Source organism: Sinocyclocheilus grahami, unplaced genomic scaffold, assembly GCF_001515645.1.
Source record: "Sinocyclocheilus grahami isolate Dianchi unplaced genomic scaffold, SAMN03320097.WGS_v1.1 scaffold5.1, whole genome shotgun sequence".
NCBI lineage: Eukaryota > Metazoa > Chordata > Actinopteri > Cypriniformes > Cyprinidae > Sinocyclocheilus > Sinocyclocheilus grahami.
Genome location: NW_015505184.1, coordinates 112,727 through 135,938, shown reverse-complemented (window position 1 = coordinate 135,938; position 23,212 = coordinate 112,727). Strand labels below are relative to the sequence as shown.

General features: G+C 35.7%; 4 protein-coding genes and 1 pseudogene across 4 annotated transcripts; 2 read left to right on the top strand and 3 right to left on the bottom strand.

The window, feature by feature from the left end:
• Positions 1-369: 369 nt before the first annotated feature.
• On the top strand, positions 370-1,379 carry LOC107586205 (methionine-R-sulfoxide reductase B1-A-like; annotated as a pseudogene).
• A 1,425-nt stretch (positions 1,380-2,804) lies between these two features.
• On the bottom strand, positions 2,805-5,025 carry LOC107586183 (acylpyruvase FAHD1, mitochondrial-like). Its single transcript, XM_016273456.1, has 2 exons — positions 4,831-5,025; positions 2,805-3,664 (listed from the first exon to the last, which is right to left on the bottom strand). Exon 2 carries the CDS (start codon positions 3,612-3,614, stop codon positions 2,955-2,957), a length of 660 nt encoding a protein of 219 aa, XP_016128942.1. The 5' UTR covers positions 3,615-3,664; positions 4,831-5,025; the 3' UTR covers positions 2,805-2,954.
• On the bottom strand, positions 3,977-4,841 carry LOC107586194 (acylpyruvase FAHD1, mitochondrial-like). Its single transcript, XM_016273463.1, has one exon. It carries the CDS (start codon positions 4,778-4,780, stop codon positions 4,121-4,123), a length of 660 nt encoding a protein of 219 aa, XP_016128949.1. The 5' UTR covers positions 4,781-4,841; the 3' UTR covers positions 3,977-4,120.
• A 1,679-nt stretch (positions 5,026-6,704) lies between the features above and the next one.
• Positions 6,705-12,913, top strand: hagh (hydroxyacylglutathione hydrolase). The gene is made up of 8 exons (XM_016273447.1): positions 6,705-6,836; positions 8,177-8,340; positions 8,415-8,479; positions 8,606-8,723; positions 11,608-11,716; positions 12,356-12,459; positions 12,594-12,695; positions 12,786-12,913. The coding sequence occupies exons 1-8, from the start codon at positions 6,767-6,769 to the stop codon at positions 12,876-12,878; spliced, it is 825 nt and encodes a 274-aa protein (XP_016128933.1). The 5' UTR covers positions 6,705-6,766; the 3' UTR covers positions 12,879-12,913.
• Positions 12,914-13,711: 798 nt separating this feature from the next.
• Positions 13,712-23,114, bottom strand: LOC107583598 (cytosolic Fe-S cluster assembly factor narfl-like). Its single transcript, XM_016269881.1, is given in 12 exon segments — positions 13,712-14,313; positions 15,530-15,687; positions 17,661-17,798; positions 17,890-17,962; positions 18,063-18,192; positions 20,836-20,909; positions 20,912-20,938; positions 21,018-21,152; positions 21,245-21,377; positions 21,456-21,599; positions 21,693-21,788; positions 22,915-23,114. Coding segments are annotated over 12 exon segments (1,530 nt in total). The 5' UTR covers positions 23,095-23,114; the 3' UTR covers positions 13,712-14,071.
• Positions 23,115-23,212: the final 98 nt, after the last annotated feature.

Sequence of the window (23,212 nt, the reverse complement as noted above, 5' to 3'; positions counted from 1 at the left end):
AGCTAAAATATATTTAGTATAAGTCAAGTATACTTAAATGTAATTTTAAGTATATTTCTGAGAAGTACATAAAGCCCATTTCTGAGAAGTACATAAAAAGTAGATTAAAAGTATACTTTCCTATTTTTAGTTTAAAAAAAGTATACTAATAGCACACTTGAATAAACTTTGAAAAAAAAATTGCTTTTCTTCATCTTTACTTCTCAGTGATCATCAACAGTTTTTACTTTAATTTGTCAAGAGAATGTAGTTGAATAGTAGTATTAATGACTTTTTGGCAAATTAGTAACTGTTTAAAATAAGATCCAGAATATTTTATATTACCAGTGGGATTCTGTCTGAGACTTACAGTGTGTTTCTCCTGCAGGCATGTATGTTTGTGCCAAATGTGGACATGAGCTGTTCTCCAGCAGGTCCAAATATGAGCATTCATCACCCTGGCCAGCCTTCACAGAAACCATCCACGAAAACAGTGTGTCTAAACACGAGGAGAGACGGGGCGCTTATAAGGTGAAACTTTTTTGAAAATTTCAAGTGCTTATAGGAATAGTTCATCCCAAAACGAAAAATTGCTGATCATTTACTCACCCTCATGCCATCCAAGATGCAGATGAGTTTGTTTCTTCATCAGAACAGATTTGGGGTAATTTAGCGTTTAGCAACAGTTTGGACTCTCATTCTGACGGCACCCATTCACTGCAGAGGATCCATTGGTGAGCAAGTAGAGAATGTGAACAATTAATTCTGTATCGTCTTATACAGGTTAAATGTGGTAAGTGTGGAAATGGCCTTGGCCATGAGTTCGTGAATGACGGACCCAAACACGGCCTCTCGCGCTTCTGAATATTCAGCAGCTCTATGAAGTTCATTCCTAAAGGTATGCACAACAAACAATACAAGTATATTACATTTTAAAATAAGATTGATACAATTAAATTAAATATTTAAATTCAGAATTATCTGAATTTCTACACTAATGGCTGTAAACATGATCTATGCTATATTTCATAAGGTAAGCAATTGATTTCTACTTCTGTATGTCTTTTAATACATTTGACATGTTGCACAACCCTCTTGCTTTCTTTCACAGTCAAGAATGAACAGCAGTAGAGCTAGATAAGCACGTGAGGATGTTTCAGGAAGCGTGTATGGAGAAGATCTGATGTGTTTCCTGTGTGGATGGTGTATGAAAGGTTCTGATGAAAAGCCCACAGAGGAGCATTCAGAGCGATGATGTGTACAACCTCATTGGAAACACGAAGAAGCGTACTCCCAGTAACTGCTGCTACCATTCAACACACACAACTATGCAGTTCTTTTATAAGATGCACAATATACACTATACTGTTCAAAAGTCTGGGGTCAGTAAGATGTTTTAATGTTTTTGAAAGAAGTCTATTATTATGTTCACCAAGGCTGCGTTTATTATATAAAAAATACAGTAATATTTTGAATATTATTACGATTTAAAATAACTGTTTTCTATTATAATATATTTTAAAATGTAATTTATTCCTGTGATGCAAAGCTGAATTTTCAGCATCATTACTCCAGTCTTCAGTGTCACATGATCCTTCAGAAATCATTCTAATATGCTGATTTGCTGCTCAAGAAACAGTTTTTATTATTATCAATGTTGGAAACAGTTGTATTATTTGAAATATTTTGTATTTAATGCATCCTTGCTGACTATTAATTTCTTTAAAAAAAAAAAACACTCTAAAAAATGCTGGGTTAAGTTACAAAACCACATTTCATTCCTCTTCATCAATATACCAATAGTTTCATCTAGAATACTAGAATGAGCCATTTGAGGTAAAAAAAGAAAGAAAAGGGGTCAATTATATATAGAGTTATATTGATTTATATATTTCCATTAAATTAAATAGTTACATGATATGCAGACTGATTAATCAAATTAAATATTTCATATTAATATTTCCTTGGAGTGTTATTAACAAACTATTACAAATAATTTTTGTTAATTGAAATAAATAAAATAGAAACATTAGATGAAAAGCTTAAACTATAAAAATGTTAGAAATTAACCTTGTCAACTAAAAGTTTAGTTGAAAAAGCTGAAGTTCTAAAAATCATTAAAAGTGAAATAAAAATAAATCAGTTTAACAGAAATAAAAAACAAAATAAAAAAAAAAGACAAAAGCACATACAATTCCTAAAGCCTTGAGTAAAATTAGAATGAAGACTGAAAAAATTAATATACACTATAAAGAGTATAAAAATACTAAAATAGTATTTTACATGGTATAAAATACCTTGAAGGTGACATGAACATGATAAAAAAGACAACAATACATATATAGTTAGATATTTGAAATTTACATATGATTATACTGATTGTAAAGTTTCAAATTATAAAGTTTCATAATTAATTGTGCTGGGGGGTAAATCGTGGCCTAATGGTTAGAGAGTCGGACTCGTAACCCAAAGGTTGCGAGTTCGAGTCTCAGGTCCGGCAGGAATTGTAGGGTGGGGGAGTGAATGTACAGCGCTCTCTCCCACCTTCAATACCACGACTGAGGTGCCCTTGAGCAAGGCACCGAACCCCCAACTGCTCCCCGGGCGCCGCAGCATAAATGGCTGCCCACTGCTCCGGGTGTGTGTTCACGGTGTGTGTGTGTTCACTGCTGTGTGTGTGCACTTTGGATGGGTAAATGCAGAGCACTAATTCCGAGTATGGGTCACCATACTTGGCCACACGTCACGTCACGTCATAATTTTGCAGAAATAGAATGGCATAAGATGGCCTCAAAATATGATGTAGTCAGACGCATTAAAAATAATTTTATTTTCAGAAAAGATCAAACATTATACAATGTTTCCCATTCTAGTGATTCTAAAATCATTGCGTCGCTATCTTACATTTGTATTTGCATTATCGACAATCACAATGGTTGTGCTTTGCAGCAAACTGTCTTTAATTCTAGCTCAAATCAACTTTTTCGATCAACTTTAAACGTCATGGTCACAATGCCATCAATCCCAGCTTGAAGTTCATCTTGCTCCTGGACACTTGACACTCCTTTAGGGGTCCCAGTGAGAATGAGATCACCTTCTTCCAAAGAGATGATCTCGCTGATGTAGTTTATGAGATACGGGATGGAAAAGATAATCTGGGATGTGCTTCCATTCTGCTTCACGATATCGTTCACTTTCAACCACAGATTGATGCTCCCCGGGTTGGGGATCTTCTCCTTGGGAATAAAGTCACTGATGGGGCATGAGGTGTTGAAAGCTTTGGCCAGGGTCCATGGAAGACCTTTGGACTTGCATTCGTCCTGAATGTCCCGAGCTGTCATGTCAAGGCATAACACATATCCAGCCACATGCTCCATGGCTGAAGATTGAGGAATAGCAGTTCCTCCTTTACCAATCACCACCCCCAGCTCAACTTCATGGTGGAGGTTGCTGGTGTAGAAGGGCAGCAGGATAGGAGACCCTTCCCTAACGTAAGCAGACGGGGGCTTCAGGAAAAGCACAGGTTCGCTGGGAATGGCATTTTTGAGCTCGATGGCGTGATCTGCATAGTTTCTCCCGACGCATATAATTTTCCTTCCCCATTCCCAAAAGCGGGCAATATTCCTTGCGCTCATTTTGGAGTTCAACACCAGGCAGCGAGACCTGCAACCGGAGATAAAATGACCTGAATGTACAGCGCTCTCTCCCACCTTCAATACCACGACTGAGGTGCCCTTGAGCAAGGCACCGAACCCCCAACTGCTCCCCGGGCGCCGCAGCATAAATGGCTGCCCACTGCTCCGGGTGTGTGTTCACGGTGTGGGTGTGTTCACTGCTGTGTGTGTGCACTTTGGATGGGTAAATGCAGAGCACTAATTCCGAGTATGGGTCACCATACTTGGCCACACGTCACGTCACGTCATAATTTTGCAGAAATAGAATGGCATAAGATGGCCTCAAAATATGATGTAGTCAGACGCATTAAAAATTATTTTATTTTCAGAAAAGATCAAACATTATACAATGTTTCCCATTCTAGTGATTCTAAAATCATTGCGTCGCTATCTTACATTTGTATTTGCATTATCGACAATCACAATGGTTGTGCTTTGCAGCAAACTGTCTTTAATTCTAGCTCAAATCAACTTTTTCGATCAACTTTAAACGTCATGGTCACAATGCCATCAATCCCAGCTTGAAGTTCATCTTGTTCCTGGACACTTGACACTCCTTTAGGGGTCCCAGTGAGAATGAGATCACCTTCTTCCAAAGAGATGATCTCGCTGATGTAGTTTATGAGATACGGGATGGAAAAGATCATCTGGGATGTGCTTCCATTCTGCTTCACGATATCGTTCACTTTCAACCACAGATTGATGCTCCCCGGGTTGGGGATCTTCTCCTTGGGAATAAAGTCACTGATGGGGCATGAGGTGTTGAAAGCTTTGGCCAGGGTCCATGGAAGACCTTTGGACTTGCATTCGTCCTGAATGTCCCGAGCTGTCATGTCAAGGCATAACACATATCCAGCCACATGCTCCATGGCTGAAGATTGAGGAATAGCAGTTCCTCCTTTACCAATCACCACCCCCAGCTCAACTTCATGGTGGAGGTTGCTGGTGTAGAAGGGCAGCAGGATAGGAGACCCTTCCCTAACGTAAGCAGACGGGGGCTTCAGGAAAAGCACAGGTTCGCTGGGAATTGCATTTTTGAGCTCGATGGCGTGATCTGCATAGTTTCTCCCGACGCATATAATTTTCCTTCCCCATTCCCAAAAGCGGGCAATATTCCTTGCGCTCATTTTGGAGTTCAACACCAGGCAGCGAGACCTGCAACCGGAGATAAAATGACCTTTGGTCGCTCGACAACGAAGGGCGGGCAGACCCGTTAGTACAGTGCGAATTATGTAACTCTAGTTACATAATGCAAACAAATCGAACAAGAAACTGATACGATTGTGTGGAATTAAGTCCAAAAGACATCATTCATTTTGAAGCCGTTCACCACAACTACCGACCCGAAAGCGAAATTCAGATTCCTACTACAGAGAAGGCTTACGTTATTGAATATTAATTAGTTCTCGCTAACGTTCTTGAAATCCGCCCTATAGCGAACGCTGCGTCATTGAATATTAATTAGTTCTCGCTAACGTTCTTGAAATCCGCCCTATAGCGAACGCTGCGTCATTGAATATTAATTAGTTCTCGCTAACGTTCTTGAAATCCGCCCTATAGCGAACGCTGCGTCATTGAATATTTCATGTGAACTGTACTTTCTGTGACTTCTTTTTTGGCGTTGTGTTCATACCAGAAAACTTCGGCAAGACTTTTGAAAAACAGTTCATTGTAAACTTCAAACATGATGACTTTGGTCTTTTCTAGAGATATTTTGTTTGGATTTTTCACTTTTGAGGAGCAATATGAAAATGTTTACTTTCTTTGCTACCTAATTATTTTGCTTATATTTTTGCTTATATAAATATTTTATTCACAAATGCAAGATGATGAAAGTCACCTCCCAATTTTCTCACTTTATAGAACATAGTAAGGTCTATATTAAATCCTTGTCTACCTCCTGTAACAAAAAGGCAACTAAAACTTTGAATGTATGCTCACTTTTTGGTGTTTTTGTATCATTTTTATGTTTTGTAAAGATTGTTATGTTTATTGTTATGTGATCTGTTTAATTTTTTTCTATTTATTTATTTTTAATATAATTGATTTTTTGTTGTTGTCAAATTTTTATTATTTATTTATTATTATTATTATTATGATTCTCTCTCTCTCTCTCTCTCTCTCTCTCTCTCTCTCTCTTCTGAATTTTAATTGCTATGTATTGTTTGGCCATCCTTGAACCACTGGCTCTTTTCCTTGGCATATGTTTTTTCACTTTTGTATACCCTAAGCAAGTGTTTAATAATAATAATAACAACAATAATAATAATGAAAGGTCGATTTATAAAGATTATTTCGATTTACTTTTCCATTTCGTTATTCGGCAAGCCCATCAACAAAAACCTTTTTAGGAAAAACAAACAAACAAACTAAAAATAGTCAAAGCTGGTGAGAAATGTGAAAGAGACATTTATATCATATATGTGAGTTATGAATATTAATAATACTTTTAAAATGAATTTCCTTAATATGTATTATTGATCTATTTGTGACATAAAATATGTACAAATATTTTCTAAGCAAGTGTTTAATAATAATAATAACAACAATAATAATAATGAAAGATCGATTTATAAAGATTATTTCGATTTACTTTTCCATTTCGTTATTCGGCAAGGCCATCAACAAAAACCTTTTTAGGAAAAACAAACAAACAAACTAAAAATAGTCAAAGCTGGTGAGAAATGTGAAAGAGACATTTATATCATATATGTGAGTTATGAATATTAATAATACTTTTAAAATGAATTTCCTTAATATGTATTATTGATCTATTTGTGACATAAAATATGTACAAATATTTAATTTTTGTCTTTTGTTCTAATTTTTATTTTTGTAACCGTTTAACCGCTTACTGTAGTTAGCTTGTACTTCACTGTATTGATGATATTCTGGAATAAAAAAAATTAAAAAAACATTAATAATAATAATAATTTAAAAGCCAAGCCCGACGTCAAGTACAGCGTGGATTACGGCAGCACGCGCGACACTCCTCCGACTCGGATTGGTTAAACGCGGGGTCAAAGTTAAAAAGTGGGCTGATTAGCACGCTAAACCAGACTTTCTGCTTCCTCCCTGTGCTGACTGCGATATCAGACAGCTGAAGTCCTGATATGTGGTTCAGGTCACTGGCGGTGGGTGCCTGCACTCTCGGTGTTCTCGGAGCTGTCTCGCATAAATTCGGTATGTTTACACGAGCATCTCGTCTCGCGCATGACCAGAAGGGCTTATTTATGGATATGTAACCACATGTCAGCGCTGTCACAGAAGCTTTGGAGTCAATATTTTGATTATGATTTAGTATAAGAGTTGTTCCTTATACGGAGTCGAGTTATATCATCCTAGCTGTTGACATACTTTAGCGAGCATACAATGTTGCTTGCACGATTACAGTGATCGTATAATATATTGAATGCAACATGTCGCGCGTTAGGAGGGACGTAATATGCTTTCTGTTTGTCTTGCATTGTGCTCGAAAGTTGCAAAACCATTTATCAAACATTTCTTAATTCTCACTTGTGTGGTGTTATTAGGCGTGCATTTGCACTTATATATTGTTGCTCTTGTGTTAGTTTTGTCTGCTTTTATTGTTCTCATTTGTAAGTCGCTTTGGATAAAAGCGTCTGCTAAATGACTAAATGTATTGCGATAATGCATTATCGTTTACAGTATTGCATAGATGCAATATAGAGCGAATGACCCAGCATCAAAACTTTGAGCATAATAGATATGTATTTTCCAGAGATCAATTAGGCCGATTATGAATTGATCCCTAAATTTTATGATGGTAAGATTTAAAATGCACACTAGTGGGCACAATTGTGCATGCAGATGATTTTTAAACAAATAATCATCACCACAGTTTCCACAAAAATATTAAGCAGCACAACTGTTTTCAACAGTGATGATAATTAAATAAGAAATTTATGTTTGAATTTATTCAAACATATTTGAATGGTATCGTAAGTATCCTCAGATCATCAGTTATCCGAAATTGTAATAATATTTCACAATATTACTGATTTTACTGTATATTTGATCAAATAAATGCAGTCATGGTGCACATAAGAGACTAATTTTAAAAACATTTGTTTTTATTAACGGTAGTATAGATCAAAACTTTCGAAAATATATCATGTTTATAGTTTCCATCAAAATACTACATTTGCTACAGTAATTGTTACTTATTGTAGTTGTCATTTGTTTCAATTGCGTTTATCACTGGTCATACCAGGCTAAAATATTAAAACTAGTGAACCACTTTTGGAACATGGATAGTGAGCTGAACCAGTTCCCCAAATATTGAAACAAGGTAGACTTAACCAACTTATGACCGTAAATAACCAGCTTTTACCAGCTAGAAAAACATAAAAAATTTGTTGTACAGTAACAAAAAATTGTAGTGACTGAAGTATTTTGGTGGAAATTATGGTAACCATGGTATGTTTTTCATGCAGTCTAAAATGATGTAAATCTATTACTCACGCTGGAACATTTACTGATCGTGAATCTCTGTTTCATAGTTCCCACAGGCTTGTTTCACTCCGCTCTTAGGAAGTCATCTCTGGTGGAACAGACAGACATGAAGGTAGAACTGCTGCCTGCTCTCACCGACAACTACATGTACCTCCTCATCGATGAAGACACGAAGGAAGCAGCCATAGTCGATCCAGTAGAGCCTCAGAAAGTAACAATACTTCACTGTGCGCATCACATATTACAGACTGTATACCATGGATTCATAATTGTCATCTGTCTCAGGTTGTAGATGCGGTCAAAAAGCATGGTGTGAAGCTCAAAACCGTCCTGACAACTCACCATCACTGGTGAGTTAGACTTGGAATATATATATATATATATATATGTATATATGTGTTTGTGTGTGTAGCCTATATGCTCTGATATGACAAAATTTGAGTGGGAAAAAAGATTTGATGTTTTATAACTTCCAGGGATCATGCAGGAGGTAATGAAAAACTGGTAAAGCTCATGCCAGGACTGACAGTTTATGGGGGAGATGACAGAGTGGGAGCTTTAACTCAGAAAGTCACACACCACAACACTTTCAAAGTAAGTCTGATTTACATAATACAGTGCTGCTTGTGAACCCTTCAGAATTTTCTATATTTCTGCAGATAAATTACCCAGAAGGTCATCAGATGTTTCACACAAGTTCTGAAAGTATACCGAGAAGCCAATCAAACAAATGAGACAAACATATGTGACCCTGCAGCACAAAACCAGTCTTAAGTCTCTGGGGTATATTTGTAGCAATAGCCAAAAATACATTGTATGGGTCAAAATTATAGATTTTTCTTTTATGCCAAAAATCATTAGGATATTAAGTAAAGATCCATGAAGATCTTTACATGTTCCATGAAGATATTTTGTAAATTTCCTACTGTAAATATATCAAAACTTAATTTTTGATTAGTAATATGCATTGCTAAGAACTTCATTTGGACAGCTTTAAAGGAGATTTTCTCAATATTTAGATTTTTTTTGCACCCTCAGATTCCAGATTTTCAAATAGTTGTATCTCAGCTAGATATTGTCCTATCCTAACAAATCATACATCAATGGAAAGCTTATTTATTGTAATAATAATAATAATGTATAAATCTCAATTAAAAATTTTTTTTATCCGTATGACTGGTTTTGTGGTCCAGGGTCACATATATGCTTTGTCATTTATTTATTGAGAAAAATTATCCAATATTACAGATCTGTGAGTGGCAAAAGTATGTGAAATATCAGTCCTGCACAACGGCTTGTAGGAATTTTAGCCCATTCCTCAGTACAGAATGCTTCAACTCTGTGATGTTGGTGGGTTTCCTCCTATCAACTGTTTTTCCGTTTCAATTTCAATTGGAAAGAAAATATTTTTGTCTCATTTGTTTGATTGGCTTCTCTTTGTCTACATTCAGGACTTGTGTGAAGTCAAGTCAAGTCAAGTCAAGTCTGCTTTATTGTCAATTCTTCCACATGTACAGGACATACACACAGAGAATTGAAATTGCGTTACTCTCAGACCCTTGGGTGCATACAGATAACATAAATACAGATTAAATACAAAATACAACTATACAAATATACAAATAAGGTCAAATGTAAAAAAAAAAAATATATATATATATATATATATAAAAGCACAAGGCATATGGCAGATTAAAAAAAAAACATCTGATGATGTTTTTGGTTATATTTATGCAGAAATATAGAAAATTCTGAAGGGTTCACAAACTTTCAAGCACCACCGTACATGCTATTGATCAAACGTTTGGGGTCAGTATGATTTTTTTTTTTTTTATGATTCATATTTTCATTCAGCAAGGATGCATTAAATTGATCAAAAGTGACAGGAAAGACATTATTAATGTTACAAAATACTTATATTTCAAATAAATTCTGTTCTTTTAAAGGGGTCATATGATGTTGCTCAAAAGAACATTATTTTGTGTATTTGGTGTAATGAAATGTGTTTATGATTTGTTGCATCCAGTGGGGACATAATTACTGATTATAATGACTTATACTGTCTTTTTACCCATTGCGTATCGCGCTGCGTAAACATAAAACCATGTCTGGAGAAACGACAAACAACAAGCGCTACTCTACACTGCTCAAAACTCACGTTTGAATCATCAGTGGCAAATCCTTTAAATATAAAAAAAACCTACTTACAGGCTGTGAGTCAGAAGCGCCAGACTGTCCTTGCAAAGTTGGAACTGCCCCACTTTATAGAAACAGACACCGGCATTGTAGGCTACTCTCACAGGAAACAGTCCTCATCCTCCATAAAATGCGCTGCACACATCTGAATATTTGGGTTGAACTGTTCTGGAACAGTGTTGTAAATACAACTTAACCACTGATTTCTAGTTGTGTCCTCCTTTGAAAGGCCAAACAAAGCAGTTTTGCGTTTTCACAACGAAACACACAGCATCACACACGGCGGGCTAGAGTGATGAACGGCCGGTGTTGTGCCGAATTCTGCACCCCTGCCAGATTATGCACCCCCTCGCATAATCTGGCAGGGTGCAAATTTCGGCACTACACCGGCCTAGAGTGAGCGGTGGCGGGCAGGCTTGAGAACGGCGTGGCCGACGGATTCGACGAAGGAGGCTTGCGAACACCACATGTGACAACCCCGGGCTGGACTCCGATTCGTCCACGGAGAAAGCCGATCCGGTGATTGACAGCGCGAAGTTGATGTATTTCCTCAGCGACCACCACGGATCACCTCCAGGCATGACGAAGCGCCTTCAGGACATGGCGGCGGCAACAACAATACTACAGCAAGAATAAAAGTTACGCCTTCTTTCTTTGCGTGAACATTTGGGCGGCATTATGCAAATCTTCCCACAGAGCGACGTAGGTATGTTGGGGCGTGTTAGAATGAGCCGTTTTAGGTAGGCGTGGTTGGCTCTTAACTTTTATAAAGAATATCTCTTTGGATTTGAGACTTTAGTCTTTGCAACTTTACAGATCTTCTTTATGCACCAAGAGCTTGTAACACTCCAAAGAGAAAGGAAAAATTGAAATCGCATCATATGACCCCTTTAAATTTCTATTCATCAAAGAATCTTGAAAATAAATGATCATGGTTTCCACAAAAATATGAAGCAGCACAACTGTTTTCAACATTAATAATAATCAGAAATGTTTCTTGAGCAGCAAATCGGCATATTAGAATGATTTCTGAAGGATCATGTGACACTGAAGACTGGAGTAATGATAGCCTTGATAAACATAAGAGACTTCTTTATAAAACATAAAAAATCTTACCGACCCCAAACTTCTGAATGGTATTGTATAATCACATGTGTGCATAAATTGGATTTGAGTGCAGCTTAGCCAATCAGAATCATCCATTTTATACTGCTGGACACATTTAAGATGGTAGGATTTGTCAATGTTCTTATTTTCTTATGTTTTTTTTTTATTATTCCAGGTGGGCTCCCTGAATGTAAAGTGTTTGTTCACGCCATGTCACACCAGCGGTCACATCTGCTATTTTGTTACAAAAGAAAACAGCACCGAACCACCAGCTGTGTTTACAGGCAAGACATATTTTACATACACTACCAATCAAAAGGACTGAGTAGGTAAGGTTTTTTTAAATTTTTTTATGAAAATTAAGAAATTAAAACTTTAATACAATAAGGGATGCATTGATTGCATTTCTTATGTTTTTGAAAAAGTCTCTTCTGCTCACCAAGGCTGCATTTAAATGATAAAAAATACAGTAAAAACAGAAACATTGTGAAATATTATTACAATTTAAAACAACTGTGTTCTATTTGAATATATTGTAAAAATGTAATTTATTGCTGTGATGTAAAGCTGAATTTTCAGCATCATTACTCCAGTCTTCAGTGTCACATGATCCTTCAGAAATCCTTCAGATACAATTTCCTGCTCGAAAAACCTTTCTGATTATTATCAATGATGAAAACGGTTGCGCTGCTTCATAATTTTGTGGAAACCATGATACTTTTTTTTTTTTTTCCAGGATTCTTTGATGAATAGAAAGTTTAGAAGAACAGCATTTCTTTGAAAAATAAATATTTTGTAACATTATAAATGTCTTTACTGTCACTTTTGATCAATTGAATGCGCCCATAATGAATAAAAGTATTAATTTCTGTATGACTGTATTAACAATCAGTCGTTTTTTGTTATGTTCACATTATAAACAGGCGATACTCTGTTCGTGGCCGGCTGTGGAAAGTTTTTTGAGGGTACTGCTGATGAGATGTATAAAGCCCTGATCGAGGTTTTAGGCCGTCTTCCTCCAGAGACAGTAACATTTCCACCATTTATTATTAAAGGAATAAATGCAATTGAATGCTATGCTATCTTCACGGTTACAGAAATAGATGTTTTAGGTCATCTAAAGTAACGTTCTTAAGTTACAATTTGCTTCTTGTGTTTCAGCGTGTGTACTGTGGTCATGAGTACACCATCAATAATCTGAAGTTTGCTCGGCATGTTGAACCAAATAATGAGGTCATCCAGAAAAAGTTAGCATGGGCTAAGGTGTTTAACTCCTCTTGAACTCGTATTCACTTTAGCTGCAAAAATTATCATAGCACAGGTTTTTGAATAACCTTGTCTTACACCGATTAGGAAAAATACGATAACGGAGAGCCAACCATTCCCTCTACACTGGCTGATGAGTTCACATTTAACCCCTTCATGAGAGTGAGGTATGTGAAATAACTCCTAACTATACATCATATAAACCTTGCACCATCTTTGACAAATGGGTTAACTTCGAATATTACGATAAAAAAAATATGTTGGTTGGAAAAAGAAAAAAAAAACACACAAAGATAAAACTAATAAAAATGTGAAAAACTATTATTATTAAAATGCATGAAAAATATTAATAGTTATTTATTTATTCTTTATAATTATATAAATATATACACACACACACACACACATATATATACATACAGTCATGGCCAAAAATATCTGCACCCTTGGTAAATATGATCAAAGAAGGCTGTGAAAATTAATCTGCATTGTTAATCCTTTTGAACTTTTATTTAAAAAATTCACAAAAATCTAACCTTTCATTGTATAATAAGTATTTAAAATGGGGGGAAATATCATTACGAAATAAATGTTTTTCTCAAATCCAACTGTCCTGTTTTATTATCAAAAGATTTACATAAAATATGCATAACAATTATAATAATTCAAAGTATCAAATTACAGTTTTAAATGTCACACACAAATGAAAAAGATGTACCGTGCACATTATTAATATCAGGACTAATTTAATACTTCAAAATTTAATACTTTTTTTTGTTGTAATGTTGTTTGGTTATTTTAAGAAGCCCTGAATCAAAATGCCTATAAAAATAAAGTAAACATCACAAATATATGGAAAAAAACTTGAGTAAAATATATTTATAGTTTATTTTCTCAATAAATAGAATTACATTCATGGAATGATTATATGCTCGGCAACATGTAATCATATTTTTATTATCATAAATCAAAAGATATTTAAAAAAAACAAGAAAAAAATATTTTCAGTGCATACTACATAGTAACATATTTTGCATTCAACGCTTTCAAAGAAACAAACTCATGAATAAATGAAAGAAAGAAAAAATAAGGCAACATTCATGGACAGAAAAATTGTCTACTGCTATAAAATACATAAATGCTGGTTTGATATGTAGTCTGACCTCAACTTTCTTCAGCAGATACCTAATAGAAGCGTATTTGCAGGAAATATTACTACATAATCACATTTGTTAATGACATGTCTATAAGTGTTGAGCTGGTGTAGTGTCAAATGCATGTCAAAGACAGTTCACACACAGAGATGTGCTCAGTGGTTTGATAAACACTGGCAAAGAAACAACATAAACAGTTCATCAGTGTCTCGTGGCTCCTCACCACTTTATACTGAGTCCACTGGTGTTTTTTTCTATGCTGTGGTACTGTGTGTGCAGCAGCTGTCTGGCTTTCTCCTCACCCACACTCTCTAACCAGCTCTGATAGAGTTCAGCCACTCGTGAGTCCTGCTCTGGCACTGAGGGACGTTCACCGCGGTACAACTCCTCCACCTGCTGCAGCAGCTCTTTGTTAGTTTGATCTGATGAAGGCTTAAGCTGACCGCCACCGTTAAGACATCCTGTAGAACACAATTAGAAGTGTTAGTGAATCCGATTATTTTAAAATGCTGCCAAACAGCACTGAAACACCATCCTATTATTGTCTGAGTGTAGATTTAATTCAAGAGAATAGTATCACAAGAGTATCCAAATATATACACTACCGGTCAAAAGTTTGGGATCAGAATCAGTGGTCTTGTGTGTCTTCCATTTTCTAATAATTGCTCCCAAAAGTTGATTTCTTCACGCCAAGCTGCTTACCTATTGCAGATTCAGTCTTCCCAGCCTGGTGCAGGTCTACAATTTTGTTTCTGGTGTCCTTTGACAGCTCTTTGGTCTTGGCCATGGTGGAGTTTGGAGTGTGACTGTTTGAGGTTGTGGACAGGTGTCTTTTATACTGATAACAAGTTCAAACAGATGCCATTAATACAGGTAACCAGTGGAGGACAGAGGAGCCTCTTAAAGAAGAAGTTACAGGTCTGTGAGAGCCAGAAATCTTGCTTGTTTGTAGGTGACCAAATACTTATTTTACCGAGGAATTTACCAATTAATTCTTTAAAAATCCTACAATGTGATTTTCTGGATTTTTTTTTCTCATTTTGTCTCTCATAGTTGAGGTATACCTATGATGAAAATTACAGGCCTCTCTCATCTTTTTAAGTGGGAGAACTTGCACAATTGGTGGCTGACTAAATACTTTTTTTCCCCACTGTATATATAATTAGGAATGTAATTATACAATATAATTACAAAAATATATTAAAACATACAATTACAAAATATAATTCTAAAAGAGTTAAATAGTAAAATTGTCCTACAGTGATGCTGATTGCAACATTTTTTCCCATACATATAGGCATCATATGGCATGTGTTGAGAGGTAGGTTGCACAAAGCTGCAGAAAATGTACAAATGTCACAAAAAGGTTTTTAAGGACTAGAGGTGTCATTTCTCAGAGGACCTCAGATGATGCCAACCCTGAAACAACATACAGAACTATGACATTTTGCTATAAGTTTGATTGCATCATATAATAATTGCTGTTAATAGTGTTCATCATCTGTTTGATTAAGTCTTTAATTGATTTTTCCGTACATTTCTGCCATATGTATATTAACTGACAGTCACCACTGATAAGCTACCACTAAATATTGTAGAAACTTAATTTGCTGTAAAGTTGCTTTGTATCGTGAAAAGCGCTGTACAAATAAACTTGAATTGAATTGAATTTCTGACCTGACGGACATGCCATCACTTCTACAAAGTGGTACAGTGATTTTCCGCGTTTCAGCTTCTGCACCAGGTTCTGAATGTTCCTGAAGCCGTAGACGACAGCAAACTGCAGCAGAACTTGACCGTCCTTCTCTAGAGTGACTTCCTGGAAGTCTTTGTTCCTTTTGAAAAAACAAACAAACAAAAAAAACAGAGACAATGTTAGTTACAAAAATGTACCGAGGCACTACCATAAGATGTGACCAATAAACTATAGTAGCACCATGGTACTTCTGGAAATGTTATGGTGAACAAACACTTGTTAAATCAGTCTTTTTAAATAAATAAAACGTGACAAGCAATGCATATTATTCCTTAAAATAACAGTACTGTGGTAGAGTGATTTATCAGGTGTTAATAAGGTATTTTAATACAAGCCATGAAAGATTATTGTATTAATTTACTATGGTGCTTTAATGTACTTTCAAGAATACCATAATATTACATGGTTCCTCAAATTTCTGACCAATTTCCAGTCCAAAAAAAAAACACGTTTTAAAGTGGGTTTTAAATATGATTTCATAAAGAAATTCTTAATTTAGAAATCAGTAAATTACAAATGACTTTCTAGTCATTTCTAGCCAAAGAAATACTTTAGAAAAATTAAGCATAACTGGAAAAATTACATTGGCTATAGAATTATGTATTAGCATAATCTAAGACTTCCATAATCTAATTTCCATGAAAAAAAATCTTTTTCCTTAAAAAAAAAATACTCTCATATTTCTAGGGTTTCCCGGTCTGTCTCAAAAACCATGGTAAATATTTCTAACATTTAAAAACCAGTTTATAATTCTATAAACCAACATTCAAAAGTTTGGAGTCTTTGGAGATTTTTTAAAATATTTTTCCAAAGATGTCTCACCAAGGCTGTTTATTTGATTGAAAATAAAGAAAAAAACACAAATATTGTGAAATCTTATTACCATTTACAATCAAATTTGTCTATTTTAAAAATAACTGTTTTCTATTTGAATATATTTTAAAATTATTGAATTATTAATTATTTAAAATAAATTGTAATGTATGTCAATTCTGATGTAAAGCTGAATTTTCAGCATCATTACTCCAGTCTTCAGTGTCACATGATCCTTCAGAAATCATTCTAATATGCTGATTTAGCACTTAAGAAACATTATTATTATAAATGCTGAAAACAGTTGATAGATTTTTTTCCCCCAGGATTCTTTAATGAATAGAAAGTTTAAAAGAACAGCATTTTTATTATTGGAAATAGAAATCTTTTGTGACAATGTAAAAGTCTTTTGATCATTTTGATTAATTTAATGCAACCTTACTAAATAAATGTTTGAATTTCTTTAAAAGAAACTCTACTGACCATAAACTCTTTAAAGGGTTAGTTCACCCAAAAATGAAAATTCTGTCATTAATTACTCACCCTCGTGTTGTTCCAAACCCGTAAGACCTTCGTTCATCTTTGGAACACAATTTAAGATATTTTTGATGAAATCTGAGGGTTCTCTGACCCTCCCATAGACAGCAAGGTAACTACTACGTTCAAGGTCCAGAAAAGTACCAAGATGATCGACAAAGTAGTCCGTGTGACATCAGTGGTTCAACTGTAAAGTTACGAAGCTACGAGAATACTTTTTTGCGCAAAGAAAACAAAAATAACGACTTTATTTACTGCGTCACTTGTGGACGCACGTTCACGACAGTACCATGATGCGAGCGTGTGGCGGTGCTGACCCAGATCCGGCGTAATGACGCCACACGAAAATGGGGAATAAAGTTGTTATTTTTGTTTTCTTTGCGCAAAAAAGTATTCTCGTAGCTTAGTAACTTTACAGTTGAACCACTGATGTCACACGGACTACTTTGTCGATCATTTTGGTACTTTTCTGGACCTTGAACGTGGTAGTTACCTTGCTGTCTATGGGAGGGTCAGAGAGCCCTCAGATTTCATCAAAAATATCTTAAATTGTGTTCCGAAGATCTTACGGGTTTCGAACAGCACGAGGGTGAGTAATTAATGACAGAATTGTCATTTTTGGGTGAACTAACCCTTTAACACTGGTGAACAAACAACACAGTTCTGGGATCTTTGTAACAATATTGCTGAGTTCAGACGTACTTCATAGTCTTGTAAGTGAGTTCATCTACTTCAACCCTAAACAGCTGTTTGGCGGCATATTTGTAGATGTGGTGAAGGTATCCTCCAGATCCACTTCCTGCGTGACCCAGCAGCTCCTCCCCACACACGTTACTGAACCTAAAACCCACATTCACACCTGCAAATCCACACATATAACTCTATTTCATAAGTGGTAACTGGGTTTTACTGTCAAACATGAAGAACTTGCATCGTGTCTAAATGTCCCACTTCCACATCCCTCAAAGACACATTCTCCTCTTCCAACATCTTCAGAACTTCACCTATGAATCAGACACAGAGAAGATGAGGTCTACTTCTTATGACTATAATCTTACCCATTTTCCTTCAGTTCATGATTTTAATCCTCTTAGATTCACTCACCTGAAGTGATGACGCAGTCCACCTCTCTGGTCTCGTACTCGCTGAGGTAGAAGTCTGGTCTGGAAGCCTCGAGTTTCTTATCATAGCAGGGCATCACGGTCACATGGTAGATCTTCTGTGGTGAAACACCCTGCCAAAGCAAAAGATGGAGAACGAAAATCTCATACTATTGTATGACTATCGTACTAATGCACTGATATATCCCATGATTCAAAATGCATTTTGGCCATTGATTTGTCATTTAAATGTAAAAAAGTGTGGGAAAAAATCTAATTAATATTTAATTAAATATTGTTTTAATGAAATATTATTTTTAATAAATAAAATAAAATAATATTTTTAAATGTACATATATTTTAATAACAAATATCATTCAAATAATGTGTTATAATAAAAAAAAACACTTAATTACTAATTTAATAAAAAAAAATTGGAACTGGTTGCACCCTGATTGATCTGTATGATATCCTGTAAATCAAACTAATAAAAAAATGCTCTTAATTTATTTCTAGGTGCTTGATTATTGACTGTTCACTTGAATAATTCCTAATAAAACCTGACTTCCCGTTAATGCATGAAATTTGCATGCCACTCAGTAACATATTTGTTAATATTTGATGCAAATAAAGAAGTATGTTTCACAGTCGATTAGCTTCGTGCAAGCTGCAAAACAAAAAGCTTTACATCTACAACATGTCAGAGACCAAAAAAGGTATATAATAAGTTTAAACAACAAATAAATTAACAATATATTTAAACTACATTAACACAACTTAAACATACAAACTATAAAAGCATAAAGCAGTCTCTAATGTGGCCTTCAACATTCAAATCAAGGTATTAAAATACTTCAAAAATGTTTTTAATGTGAGACTTTGCATTGTGGGCCGAGACAAAGCATTGTGGGCAGTGCTTAATTTGAGCCGGATCCTGTTCCGGAAAATGTTAGATTTTGGATTTTTGCGTTCTGATATTTGTTTTTAAAGATCCGGCATTAACAAGTGCATTAAATCGTGACAGTGCGTGCGTGCATACGAGACAGAGCGATTGCGGGTTTATGTAGATGTATGTGGAGCATGATTTGTAGATTATGTATTGGTCCTCAACATATTATTGACCAATCAGCTTTCTCAAAATCGCTCTCGTTGATTGGTTCTACTGCTTAATCCAGTGTAATAACACCAGAAATAATACAAAATAAAGTGAAATATTATAATGTATAAACATTATAAACACTATAATCATAGCCTAGTTCCCCCTCTGTCCAAAACAAATAATTGAAATGTAACGGTATGCAGAACCGTTGGGCTCACGTACCTCTCTCATTCGGCACAAATCCAATGCTTCCATATTCGCAATGTAGTTCAATGTTAAACTATTATTTATAATGCAGACTAGGCTTCATGCACGTTTGCATATATCGACGGAAAAAATCATACTCTTCACATGCGCAAAAATGTGCTTGGCATAACAGCAGCTGTAGACCGGTTATACTACGGACTCTTTAATTTGATATGTTTGGCTGACTGTTGTTAATGAACAGACTGCGATGGCAAGTTTCAATTGCTATAATATGTGGTGTGTGTCGTACCTCTCTCATTCGGCACAAATCCAATGCTTCCATATTCGCAATGTATTTCAATGTTAAACTATTATTTATAATGCAGACTTCATGCACGTTCGCATATATCGACGGGAAAAAATCATACTCTTCACATGCGCAAAAATGCGCTTGGCATTACAGCAGCTGTAGACCGGTTATACTACGGACTCTTTAAATTGATATGTTTGGCTGACTGTTGTTAATGAACAGACTGCGATGGCAAGTTTGAATTGCTATAATATGTGGTGTGTGCGCGCGCGAGGCGCCGGCGCGATCAAACAGCTGACACATTAAATAGCCTACTCCATTTTTGGTCATACAGATAAGAGTAAGACAACCCGCAAACTGTTAATAATAATAATAATAAAAAAAACTAACTATAGCTTCTCTATTCTTTTTGTATTCTATCTATTTCTTTTCTTTTTATTTATTATACAATTAACAAAAGCAAAAAGGCCTCTAACACTAGCTTGCTCTATTATTTTTCTATTCTATCTGTTTTCTTTTTATTTATTAGGCCTGTTTTCTTTTTATTTATTGCTACGTGTACTACGTTAAGCTCATTACTCTTTTGTTGATTTTGATTGCTTCCATTGTCCTCATTTGTAAGTCGCTTTGGATAAAAGCATCTGCTAAATGACTAAATGTAAATGTACATTTTTACTTTTATTTTTGCACACTCGCAATAAAAATAACTTTTGTGTTTTGTAATTAAGCAAACAAACAGGATTCATGTTCCGTCATCTTTCCTTTCCGTGAACCTGTTTGCCTCAAATCTGTTTTATATCTGTTAATTATTTATGTCAGATATATTTCGCATATTTATACCTTTTCTATATAGATTATGATTGTATTTTATTTTTATGGAAACAAATTTTGTTATTTTTAATGTAACTTAAATCATCCTGGCGACCCATTTTTGACCCAGGGTTTGAAAACCTAGGCTGTATAGTTAGGTCCATGCAGAAACTTGTGAACGATGCTCTTATAGTTGTGTCATCAGCGTTTAGTGACGTCACTGAATGTTCCGGGAAAACTGAAGTCGTATTGTCAGTGTCGGTCACGGCGCCTTTTAACTGCTGATTTGTATCCGGCAGTGTTTCATTTACAAATTAAGCACTGATTGTGGGCCGTTTCTCCCTCTCTGAACAGAAGTTGATTGTTTAGTACCTTCTGCGAGGCGAAACAGCCCTTGACTAGAGAACCCATCATCTGCTGGGGCGAGCGGGTCGTGCTGACGTACCATGAGTCTTCTCAGCATAGCAAATCCAGCCTAAACCAATCACAAAGTCTCATTTCATAAAACACACTACTGAGAACATTTCAGAAAATAAAAAACTGATTGCAACTACCTGGACAGGCAGACGCCAGCATCGGTAGTGCCTTCTTGTCTACTTCCTTCCGACTGAATCTCTCTAGAAACTCCCTCTGGCTTTCTAACAGGCTGAATGAGCGACTGAAGCCGGTATCAAACACGTGATGGACACCTGAAAGATGGGTATGGAGTTTCCATGATCTCAATACACACAGGAGGACATCTTTCTTTGACTGGTCATATGAATCGCGGACTCAAACTCACCCAAGTTCTTCAGGAAGCTGGTGAGTCTACGAGCCACTTCGCTGCTGCTGAGACCGTAGTGTGCCGCTAGAGAGGCTCTCGACTGAGGAGAGACAGACACCACCACCACCTTCTGCTCGCTACTGCTGACCTGCTGCTGACAGACACAAACACGTTTGAGGTGAATTATTAATTGGGAGTAAAACACTAAATGCAGTAATGTACTGCGCACCTTATTTTGCCGTAGCACACGGAACAGATCCTCATGACTCTGTTGGGTGATCAGGACGCTTTCAGCAGACGTGATGCAGCCACTGCAAGCCAGACAGTCGTTCAGAGTAATCTTTGCTTTCTCCAACTTTTGCCTTTGACCATCCTGGGAAACAAGCATTTATGCATTATATCTATCATATCTGCCAAATGAAATACACACATGGCTCGAAATAAAAGTCACATCATTTGTACTCACCCGATGGACCTGAAAATAACTGCCATCATCTTCTATCTGGATTTTAGCCACGGATCTTCCCTGCTTCTTTTCCACCTTTACAGGTTTCACACATTCCTGATAAATTGGGCAAATTAACAACAGTGAAATTATATATCGGTATAATAGGTTTTTTTGCTTTTAGTTAATTACTATTTTTATTCAGCAAGGAAGCGTAACATGGAACACAAGCGTCAGTAAAGATATTAATAATCTTACAAAAGATTTCTGTTTGAAATAAATGTTGTTTTCCACAAAAATATGAAGCAGCACAACTGTTTTCAACATTAATAATAATAAGATGTTTCTTGAGCTCCACATCAGCATATTAGAATGATTTCTGAAGGATCATGTGACACCGAAGACGTAATGATGCTGAAAATTCAGCTTTAACATCATAGGAATAAATTACATTTTAAAATATATTCAAATAGAAAGCAGTTCTTTTTAATTGTAATAATATTTCATCATATTTATGTTTTCCCTGTATTTTTGATCAAATGAATGCATCCTTGTTGAGCATAAAATACTTTTCAAAGTCATACAAATCTTACCGCCCCCCAAACTTTTAAATAGTAGTATTCAGTTTTTGAATACTTAGGTTATATCTATACACATTAGATGACAAATGATATGACAAAAGATCAAGTGTAATCAGCAATGCTTTTTAAACAAGTGGTGTAACTTTTAGTGGATGAAAATGCATTCTGAATAGTATACAACACCTAACTTGTTTTGCTTTCAATGTGATGTAATGTCTTTTTTGGAAATAAATCACTTGGTTCGAATTTTTGTTGTCTAATGAAGTGACATGCATACATTTCAATGTGGTTGAAGTGTACATGCATTTTATATACAGCAGTTTACTTAGGCAGCTGCAGCTCACTAGGTTTTGAGACACAGCCACTGTTATTATATGGCCTTGCAAATAACGTGGGCCCAGACGTGGGAGCTTTAACTAAACTAATGTCCTTGATAATGAGCATTTACAGTATTTACATCATTATACTGAATCCGCGCAGTCGGTTTAAAGGGCCAGCAGCCTATAAATACCTGCTGCTGAATATGTTATCAAAAAGGTTTATCAGAAACATGTCACTTTTATAAACTGTATCGTTATCTACACAATGTTACATCCGTGTATCCGTTGAACTGACAGTAATGTGTCTGTTTTAAATGTTACAGGGAGAAACAACTATTAAACCTGAGACGGAGTAATAAAATCATCCAGATCTGTGAGCTGAAGCACTCCGCTGAAATGCGACGCCATTGTTATTGCTGCTGTCTTCTTCTTCTTCTTCTTCTGGTGTTTTATGGCGGTTTGGCAAACCAGCGAAAAAGGTGCATTACCGCCACCTACTGATCTGGAGTGTGGAGTGTGCATAAATTTGGAAGAAAGAAATACAGAAGGGAAAAGAGAGAGAAAAAAAAAATAATAATAATAATAATAATAATTAAGTAAACCCCCCCCAACCAAAAATAAAAAGACAAAAAAAAAAAAA

What these genes read in the sequence shown, in the direction of transcription:
- LOC107586183 (XM_016273456.1), bottom strand. Translation starts at nt 3,614, where the DNA reads ATGAGCGCAAGGAATATTGCCCGCTTTTGGGAATGGGGAAGGAAAATT.
- LOC107586194 (XM_016273463.1), bottom strand. Translation starts at nt 4,780, where the DNA reads ATGAGCGCAAGGAATATTGCCCGCTTTTGGGAATGGGGAAGGAAAATT.
- hagh (XM_016273447.1), top strand. Translation starts at nt 6,767, where the DNA reads ATGTGGTTCAGGTCACTGGCGGTGGGTGCCTGCACTCTCGGTGTTCTC. An exon ending in ATCCAGTAGAGCCTCAGAAA is followed by an intron (nt 8,341 to 8,414) that starts GTAACAATACTT and finishes CATCTGTCTCAG; the next exon opens with GTTGTAGATGCGGTCAAAAA. An exon ending in CTGACAACTCACCATCACTG is followed by an intron (nt 8,480 to 8,605) that starts GTGAGTTAGACT and finishes TATAACTTCCAG; the next exon opens with GGATCATGCAGGAGGTAATG.